Raw genomic sequence first — 10,977 nt, 5'->3', positions numbered from 1 at the left:
AAAAAAAAAAAAAAAAAAAAAAAAAAAAAAAAAAAAACACATCATATTAAAAAATACCTTCTCCGCTTCGCATCGAAGCTAAAAAATACTCTAAATTAACAAATTTAAGCTTAAATTCTCAAATTAATTATAATACAACATATAATACATTAACTATAAATACAAATATTGTTGAGTAACATAATTAATTAATCAATTTTTTAATTTAGCATTTACATGAGTTTGTAGCCCGGTTAGTTTATCATGAAATAAATCAAAATTACCCAATGAATTACCTGAATTTTAAGTTTCTGTTAATCGGTACAAAGAAACTATAGTTTGTGGGGCATAGTGAGGTATAAAATGTATAAGGTACCCGTGCATTTACCTGAGGAACATTAAAGAGCACTTTCTCTAGTAATTCAGGACAATCAATTTCATGATTGATTAATTTATATAACCAAAGTAAATCATTGTAATTTCTACGCATTTGAAGAGAATCTATATAATACTCACAAGCTAACTTATCAAGAGGTAAAGTTAATTAATTAGTTTTAAACGCCAAGAATCGCAAAAATTGGTTTTGAATACGTTCTATTTTTAATATTCAATTACTTTGGTGAGGATTCCAGATAATAGAACCATACTCAAGAATAGAGTGAACGATTGAAAAATATAGAACTTTGAGACAATTTACATTACTGAAATCAGAACAATTACGTCGAATAAAACCAATCATACGTGAAGCTTTATTACACATTATACTAATATGCTCATTAAAAGATAAATCATGAGATAAAATTTAAATGATATATATATATATATATATATATATAGTAATTTTAAATAATTAAAAAATGTTATTATATTGTATGTTATTATATTATGAGGCCCTTTGTTTTTATCTTTTTCTCTTCCCTTAACTACTTTATAAATTTTCCGAAAAAATTACAATACTAAATTAAATACCAATTTCTTAAAATTAAATACTATCTGAAGATTTGAAGCGAAGTGTTTCTTATAATGATGATAAAAATTATAATAATTTTAATCACTGTCAGATGTTATTTATACTTGTGCCAACTATGGCACAACCCCACTGTGTTACCGTTTTTTTAAAACTTTTTTTCTTTAAACTGTCATAACTTTTTGAAAAATATATAAATCAATACAAATTTTTTTTTTATATAGATCCCTTAGATATTTCCCTAAAATAAAATAAATTTATAAATAAAAATAAAATATAATTCATATTTTATTCAGGAAATAAAATTCAAAGTTGGTTTGATTTTTATTTCATTTAAATAGTATAACTTCAATGAACATCAAGGACTCCACCACTGTAGTCTCCCCTCGTGAAAAGGAATTTCTTATTCATATTAAAATATTTTATGTATGATTTTTTTTTTTGTATCAGCAATTCATTTTTTTAAGCTCTCACTTGACCATATTCATCAATACGTGAAATTATCTCAAGTAGTGTCTAGTTAAAGATATTACCCTAAACTTGATAATAATTTCCCCTTTATCAAATAAAACTTTGCTTAACCAATTTTCTACATATAAACAAGTAAAATTATTAATTGTATATATGTTATTTACTATACAAATCTGTTAATGATAATTAAAATATCAATTACATAAATATTTAATTTGAATTTAAATATTTAATTAACTTGACAAAAATAGTGATGTTTTTATTAAAATCAAGAGAAAAAATCATAAATAGTATTTTAAATTGATACACAAGCAATAAATTACCAGTATGATTCTAAAATTATCAATTTACCAAATTTATATATCAATACTTCCTCTACATCAAAGATTTATCAACAAAACAAATATTTATTTAACTTAAACACTAGTGTAGTGTAATTATTTATATTTGAATTAACTAATGACCCAATACATTTATTAAACATTTTTATAAAAAAAAACGTTACATCAAAAGTAAATATATTATTAGTTTTATCGAAAAGTACTTTTATATAGTAGAAATATTTAATTAATCCCCTGATTTTCAAATTGAACATATTTGTCACGTGTCAATAATTCGTAAATAATATCTATACCATTTCTATTGTAATATTGACTAAGCATAAAATTTTGTTCGGAATTTAATAATTTCAAAAACCTAGAGCAATATATATTATGTTCAGAACGAATGCTAATATTGTTAGTGTATATTGTTTCTCCAAATACTATGAATTCTATATGTTGCTTAAAAGTTAAAGTAGCATTAATATCGTTAATAAGTTCTTCATCAGGTTCTTGATCTCGCCGAAGATAATAATATCGAGCTTTTATTTCTGCTGTAGACATTTCTTTAGATTCGAAACGATTTTTTAAATATTTGAATTTATCTTCTGAAAGAGGTTTTGCCTGGTCTTCTATATTTATGATAGGATCAAATTTTTTAAATAAGTCTTCGGGGTTTTCACTCGCATCATCTATTACAACATAAAATTTAAACGTTACAAATAATATTTAATAAAATTCAATAATTAAGTACAAATTAGTATTATAAATTTTTTTAATATTCATTTAAACGTCAATCAATACATACCAATAGTGAAATAATTTTTTATTTCTGTTCTGCAAAATGGACATATTTCATGAGATCTTTTAAAATTTATGGCACATAACAAGCCTATAGTATGACCGCAAGGGGATAATTTAACTGTTAATGTTTCCACATAGCATATTGTACATGCATCTATAAAAATACCTTATTTTATTAAATAAATCAAGTATGTATTAAAAATGTTCATAATCCAGTGCTTTTGAAACTTTGAATACCTTAATCTTTCAAACTGTTTCAAATAAAAAAAAAATGTAGTGTTTTATTATGGTGTTAATATTATTGCTTCCATAATTTTTGAACAACCTTTAATGGATCGGAAAAAGCGAAGAAGCGTAATTTTATTTATAATTATACAGGGTGATTTTTTTATCATAACCCACTCAATTACTTGCAGAATAATAATAATTTAAACATTTTTTTTTATTATTATCTTTAGTTACACATTATTCTTGAATTTTTAACTATGTAATACTTTTTAAGTTCATCCCTTATGCCTTGGAGGGGGGTCAACTTTGTTTTTTTAAATGGTAACACATATTTTTAATTTAATAAAATGTTTGAGTTTTTAATTTAATAGTAAATGGCATTTGAATTTTTAATATAACTTTATTAGCTTATTAGATATAAACATTTAAAGTTTCAAAATTTTGAGTTAATATACATGTATAATACACATGGGATTGTAAATACAGGTAGCTAATTGGATTTTTATGACATTGCTGTCTCAGTCACGGATTGTTTATTATCAATTATGATTATCAATAGATATACTTTCTGTATTGTCAGTTAGTGTATTTATAAACTCATAACAATGTGCCTTACTACAATTGATAATAACAATGCTGTGTACCTGCTAATAGCAATGTCATAAAAATCCAATTAGCTACCTGTATTTACAATCCCATGTGTATTATACATGTATATTAACTCAAAATTTTGAAACTTTAAATGTTTATATCTAATAAGCTAATTAAGTTTCATTAAAAATTCAAATGCCATTTACTATTGAATTAAAAACTCAAACATTTTATTAAATTAAAAATATATGTTACCATTTAAAAAAACAAAGTTGACACCCTTACCAGGAATAAGGGATGAACTTAAAAAGTATTACATAGTAAATAATTCAAGAATAATGTATAACTAAAGATAATAAAAAAAAAAAATGTTTAAATTATTATTATTCTGCAAGTAATTGAGTGGGTTATGATAAAAAAATCACCCTGTATAGTAGACACAATAGCCTAATTTATTATATTATATAAATAAAAAAATACTTATTGTGCTCTTAACTTATGGATAGCCTTATATGCCAAACAAGGTGAAGAAGCGTAATATTGGGATTCGTATTTATTAATATAATCAGTATTCTTCTATGCCCATGTACTCGCCAGTCATTAGACTAAGTCTTACCTTTTTGGTAACGTATTATAAGCAGTTGACAAAAAGGATATCAAGATATTTATTGTAATAAAATTTGATACAAGATATATGGTATAAAAATTGATCAAGTATAATCAATTCTAAGGGTAGCTCAAAAGCGTTGAAAATCAAACCCTAGATATAATTTTAGAGTTTATTTTTATATTATATATTAATAATATATCATATTTTCAAGAGTAAGGTTGTCAAATTTTCAAAATTCCATCAGCTATAATATATAAGTACTAAGTTTTTCATTTCAATTTGATGATTCTTAAACTATCCATACTAAAAACTGCTTCTGTTCAAAAGTTAAATGTGTAAACCGGTCAAGGTACATGGACCTTATCATCACTTACCCCCTATGGTCGTTCGACAAACAACAGTCATAGAAGTCGTATCCGGCACTATTAGCACCTAAGTTATTACGTACATGTACGTGTTTGGAATTGTGTCGTACCGCTGAGTCTGATGACTCATGGCTAGTGTTCTGGCACAGTTTTTTGTTGGTTTTTGTCGGCCTGTATAGGCGAAGATCCAAATGTATATTTTATTGAATACTCACTTCACATTTGGGGGTGGTATTCTCAGCATTCACACACCGGTAGTGTTTCTCTGTTTTTCGGTCAATTAGTACGTAATTTCAACTTAAAAATAATCGTGACACGCGCAAATGTTGACGTCGGCTGAGAAGGATTTGCTATGGAGCCTTCAAAGAATTGTATTATTACGCGCTGGTGCAAGTGTATGATGGCTAGGTGATGTTATTCTTTTCTTTATGTTAATGTTTTTACTGTATGTAATTGTTTTATTTTTATATGCATAATAGAATCATGCCCTTAGATAAAATCTAATCAATTGTCTTAAGTTTATTATTTGAGTATCAAAAAAAAAACCCGACCAATCATTTATATCAAAATAATTTACTTAACGTTTAAGTAAATAGTTGAAAGGTCCCTCTGGGAATCTAGATATCATTACTTTATTTTTACAACATCACTTCAATTCAAAGTAAAATTACTTTGCTTTAGTTTATCAGTAATTGACATCCATAAATTGTAATATTTGGCACCATAGTATTTTTAAAAGATATATAACTAATAAAAAATATGTATATGAATGTTCACCTTCTGGTATATCAACTGCTCCATTTGCTTCTTCGCACGATTTCACTTTAAATAAAAATTTTAAATTAATTATTTCAATATTTTAATATTATTAAACATAATTAGTTAAAAATAATTATAATAAAATCGTTTTTAAAAAGATCTAATTAGACAATAAAGAGTACTTAACAACATCATTCAAAAAATTAATATGTACTATAGGGTGGTCGCTATTTTTTAAGTTTTAAAATTTGAGAAGCACCGGGCGTAAATTTGTCTTTTTATGTCTAAAGATAATCTCTAAAAAAATTGAGCTCTATACTACTTGATTAACTGTGCGCATATAAAGGTCAAAGTATTGGAAAAATATGAAAAATTTCAGTGTTTTATATTTTTAGGCTACAGACTTAGTTTTACGGAAAATATTATTATATTTAATATTGTAGCTATTGTAATTTTCTATAAAAAACTTTTTTTTTACAATTTCACGTTTAGTTAATACATTTTAATTAAAATAATAAAATTCGACAATACTCGTTATTTATGAAAAATTCCAACTATTTGATTTTTTGTAATTATCTAGTTTAATTTTCGCATTACAAAAGAAATTTTAAACATAAAATTTGTTTAAAATAATATTTTAAACTATATTTATTTTTCACTTTTTAGTTTCATGTTATGATTGTAGTTACTATTGATTGTTACGGGTGTTTGGCCGCCGATCTTTTGTAGCGCCACTTGCATACCACCGGTTCACGCGATCGAGTTTTGTTACGCGTTGAGTGCGTACGGCGAGTCTGGTTTTGGCGCTTATGCTATTAAGAACGATCCTATGACGGACAGTGGAGCGCTTCAATTTGAGAGTCCACAGCTAAGTTCCGTGATCGCCAGTTCAATAGCAAGAAAGAAAAAAAAAAAAGAAATTTTGGATGTCCAACCACGGGTTCATGTTGTGAAGAACGTGTTTGGTCCTTGTATACGGGTAAACGAAGTAACCAGCTTGCATATAAAGAATTTAAATATATAATTGTGCAGTAACGGTAGATTAATTTATGTAATATTGTGTTTAGTAATAATAAAATTTACATTTGTTCTGTCAAAGAGTATTGTCATTAAATTTTAGTTAGTCAAGTCGTGTCCATAATAGGCGAAGATACTGGGTGCCCCGACCAAGAGGTGTTTTCGAGTCGGTGGCATATCATTTTTGGTTGCAGAGCGTGGTAGTTTTTTTGTATTTGAGACCTGTGGAAGCCCTTAGCAGTTTTTCGTTGTGGATCGGTAAGATGTGACTTATTCTTATGATTACTCCTTAAAATAAGTAAAAAGAAAAAAAATTGCTGGGTTTTAAATCCTTTATGTTTTTCTATGTAGCATGTGTATGTTTTTTCCATCTTTCGGTGTGGACATAAGTATTTTTAGTTTTACGTTATTAGTTTCTTTTAAAAATTTCGTAACTTTCAGCTCGGGAAAAAAGACGTATTTGGTTGCGCAAAAAATAGACGAGAATAATAGGGATCGCGAGATAATAGAGTTTGAACTCTGATAAGAAGTCTGTGTACGATCATCGCGTAGTAAACTTCTTATTGTTACTATATCGAATACTTTACACATTGATTGTCATTTTTATGGGTAACCATTAGTATTGTTGTTTTTATTATTATTTGTACCGCTGATTGTTTTGGTTATTGTTGGGTTTTGCGTTGTATATGAATATTTATTAATTTAATTACGTAATTTGTTTAAAGTTTACCNTTAATTTAATTACTTAATTTGTTTAAAGTTTATTATTAAAATTTTGTTTCTCTTAATTGTTTATTATGGCTGACGACGCCGCCTTTAGGCTCGCTAAAGATCGCGCGCTACTTAGGCGATCAACCGCAGTGTCGCACATTAAAGCTACGTACGATTTATCACGTCGGGTAATTACTGAACCGGCACTTAAAGAAAATTTTATCGTGGCAGCGGGCGATATGGACGCGCTTTGGTTTGAATTCGTCACCGAAGACGATGCCCTAATGGATGCGTTGCTTAATTTAGGCGTCGGGTCAGAGTATTCATCAGCACTTCAGATAGAAGTACGCGAGTGCGTAAATTCAATTAAGGCAACGAGACTTAAATATCTGTCGGAAGTAGATCGCGTTCCACCGCCGGCAAACGTGTCGATATTTAGCGAAACCAATTCAGGCGCGGGTTGAGTTCAAGTTATGGAAAAACGTCACGCAAAAATGCCCGATATGCCGCTACCCCGTTTTGATGGCGATTACACTAAGTGGCCTACGTTTCGCGATCGTTTTAAGTTACTCATTGACCAACAGAACTTTCACGATATTGATAAATTTTATTTTCTAATTGGCTGTCTCGAAGGCAGTAGCGCCGCGGACGTAATCAACAGTATTCCAGTTTCGGAACAAAATTATGCATTAGCCTGGTCGACTCTATCTAACCGTTATGATAAGCCACGGCGAGTGGCTACTGTGTTAGTCGAAAAAATGCTATCGGCCCAAATGTTGCGTCAAGAAAGTATTGCCGATTTAAATGCGTTTCTGAAAACTTTTGACGAGAGTATTTCGTTGCTTAAAGCATTAAATATACCTGATATAGGGTCATTTCTTTTATTTGCGCTATGCTCCCGTTGTTTACCGACTTCAAGCCGGAAATGTTTCGAGGCTGAAACGGTAGCCGAATATCCCTCAGCCGATGATGTAATTAAATTTGTAAAAAGACGAGTAGCCGTTTTAGATAATGTTCAAGATTGTCGCCCTGTTCATGGTAATGTGCACAATGTTTATAAAACTAGGCGTAATGAGCAAAACAGTCGGCTTCCANGGCGTAATGAGCAAAATAGTCGGCTTCCGGTAATGTCGCTCGCGACCACAAAACCAGTCAATAACATTAAAGTATCGAAACAATGCACAGCGTGCAAAGGTGAACATACGCTAGGTAATTGTAATGTTTTTATCAGTTGGGCCGTTAATGACCGGGTGCAGTTTGCTCGCGATAAACACCTGTGTTTTCGATGCCATATCGTNGTTTGCTCGCGATAAACACCTGTGTTTTCGATGCCTTATCGCTACTCATTATTCCACGAAATGTTCAGCAGCGACGTGTAATCGGTGTAATCGGAGACATCATACATTATTACACATTGATAGACCACCCCGCGCACCCAGCCAACCTATTGATAGTTCGTCGGCCACAGTTGATGTGCCGTCAAATAGTTTCTCGGGTCTTACAGCAAATACTACGCCGACAGTATTGCTGGGGACAGCGTTAGTTCATGTTCGTGATAGGTCGGGCACTCTTCAAACGGCACGCGTATTGTTAGATTCCGGGTCGCAAATTAGTGCCATGACGACGGCATTCGCGGATCGCCTCGGTCTCCCGCGCACTCGATGGACTCAGTCCGTTACGGGTCTTTCTGGGATTCAGGTTCCCGACACCCAAGGTTTTATGACATGTCAGATGCAGCCACGTTTTTCTAGCGAACCGGTATTGACGGTCAAAGCATGGATTTTGCCGTCAATTACAAGTAATTTACCGCGGCAGGTAATTACGGCTCATGTTAGGCAAAATTATAACAATCTAGCACTTGCCGACCCGTCATTCGATACGCCCGGTTCGATCGATTTTCTGCTGGGTGCTGATTTATACTCATTAATTTTGAATGGCAAACGTATTGTTGTACATAACGATCTTCCCGCCGCATTCGGTTCGATATTTGGATGGGTGCTCATCGGTGGCGCTCCCACCACTGTCTCCTTGCCGTGTTTAAATGTGGTATCATTAACAACCTCTTTAGAGACAATGTTAGATAAGTTTTGGCAGGTGGAGGAACCTGACGCAGCCCCAATCGATTTTACCAATGATGGAAAATGCGAGAAAATTTTCTGTGAACAATGCGTACGGCTCCCGTCAGGCCGTTTTTCTGTACCGTTACCATTTCGTTCGTTGTCTCCAGACAAACTTAGTTTTCCGGGATCTCGTCATTTGGCCCTTAAGCGATTCGAAAATTTAGAGAAACGGTTACAAACTGATTCGAAACTACGTGCACTCTATTGTGAATTTATGGCAGATTATATTAAACTTGGTCATATGTCCGTAGCCTCTTCCCCGGGATTGTATTTTATACCACACCATGCTGTGTACAAGCCGGAAATCGACCCTCGTAAAATTCGTGTCGTATTTGACAGTTCGGCTGTACCGTGGGGCGGAAGCTCATTGAACGACTGCTTATATGCTGGTCCGAAGTTGCAACAAGAAGTTGTTGACGTACTTTGCCGTTTCCGTTTGCGCAAATATGCTTTTACCGCCGACATTTGCAAAATGTATCGGCAAATTTTGATAAATCCTGAATACCGTAAATTTCAACACGTTTTATGGCGTTCTTCGTCGACTGAGGAACTTGTTGAATATGAACTTAATACGGTGACTTACGGTGTCAACAGTTCGCCGTACCTGGCGCTGCGCGTGCTACAGTTTATAGCCGACAACGACTGTATCGACGAGCCTGCCGTTCGTCACGCGTTGCGCTATCAAACGTATATAGACGACGTGTGTACTGGAGCGGATACTGTAGAAGGCGCGTTGTCGTTACAGAAGGCGTTAATTTCGGTGCTAGGGAAATCAGCGTTAGAGCTAAGGAAATGGTCAAGCAATTGTATTGCTGTTCTAGACGCTGTTTCGGTAGAACACCGTGCTGCGACGTCGTTGTCATTCGATGACAGTGATGGGGGAGGAACAAAGGTTCTAGGACTTCAGTGGCACGCTGCCGGTGATTATTTTTATTATGTGCCCCGCATAGAATCGGTAGTCGTTACTACTAAGCGAGGCGCNTTTTTATTATGTGCCCCGCATAGAATCGGTAGTTGTTACTACTAAGCGAGGCGTCTTATCGTTAATAGCCCGCTTGTTTGATCCACTCGGCCTTCTGTCTCCCTGTATTATGTTGGCAAAATCTATAATGCAACGAACCTGGCAACTGTCCCTAGGGTGGGACGAAAAATTACCTGACGATATTAGTATGGAGTGGTCAAATTTTGTTGCGGAGCTACCGCTGTTGTCGCACATTAAAATTGCGCGTTATATCGGCGCGTGTAAAAACTCGTCGTGTCGGCTTCTTGGGTTTTGTGACGCGTCTCAGCGTGGCTACGCCGCCGTTATTTATTTGCGCGTCGAAAATCCATTAACTGAATCGTCTATTTTCCTTATCGGCGCGAAAACTAAATTAGCTCCGATTAAACCACTTTCTATACCCCGTCTCGAGTTAAATGCCGCAGTACTCTTAGCACGTTGGTTAGGACGAATTAAATCCATTTTGTCTACGGATTTAAATATTATCGCGACTCATGCTTGGACCGATTCGCTCGTGGTATTATCGTGGCTAAGTGTACCACATGATACTTTTAAGGCATATGTGTCAAATAGAGTACACCAGGTACAATGTTTAATACCTGAGTGCTCATGGTCCTATGTAAACACAACCGTCAACCCGGCCGACTGCGTATCGCGCGGAGTATTGCCCTCTAAATTATGTAATTATACGTTATACTGGCATGGCCCTCCGTTTATTTTAGAAGCGCCAGATAGGTGGCCGTCGCGACCTTCGTTATTCNTAGGTGGCCGTCGCGACCGTCGTTATTGGATGTATCCGATTCATCTGAAGTCCGCATTATTTCATTAGCTGTTCGCGCCCAGGACCCTCCAACCGAATGGTCAACTCGTTTTTCCTCATATAATCGGATGTTACGCGTCATATCGTATATGAAGCGTTTTGCACATAAGTGTCGCCACAATGCATCTCCAGCGCTCGCGATCAAGAGGAAATCGACGCGTCGTTACGAGCAATAGTGATTAATTCGCAATAATGTTTTTTTGCCGCATTAAAAA

The 10,977-nt window shown here is 33.3% G+C and overlaps 1 protein-coding gene across 4 annotated transcripts in view; it reads right to left on the bottom strand.

Annotated features, from left to right (window-relative positions):
• The window catches only part of LOC126904397 (E3 ubiquitin-protein ligase mind-bomb-like), a 62,756-nt gene that overhangs the window by 24,603 nt on the left and 27,176 nt on the right, over positions 1–10,977 (bottom strand). Inside the window, exons 6-8 of one of the 4 annotated variants that reach the window (XM_050683410.1) lie at positions 5,113–5,157; positions 2,546–2,695; positions 1,825–2,429 (exon numbers count right to left, since the gene is read on the bottom strand). The exons of 2 other annotated variants lie outside the window; for them this stretch is intronic. In XM_050683410.1, the coding sequence (XP_050539367.1) occupies positions 1,981–2,429; positions 2,546–2,695; positions 5,113–5,157 (644 nt within the window). In that variant the 3' untranslated portion in view covers positions 1,825–1,980. Of the gene's footprint in view, positions 1–1,824; positions 2,430–2,545; positions 2,696–5,112; positions 5,158–10,977 lie in introns of those variants that run through there. One more of the 4 variants, XM_050683411.1, reaches the window with a different exon arrangement.

This window comes from Daktulosphaira vitifoliae, unplaced genomic scaffold (genome assembly GCF_025091365.1).
Source record: "Daktulosphaira vitifoliae isolate Bord-2020 unplaced genomic scaffold, ASM2509136v1 Scaffold_4, whole genome shotgun sequence".
Taxonomy (NCBI): Eukaryota; Metazoa; Arthropoda; class Insecta; order Hemiptera; family Phylloxeridae; genus Daktulosphaira; species Daktulosphaira vitifoliae.
This window is presented reverse-complemented; position numbering and strand designations above follow the sequence as displayed.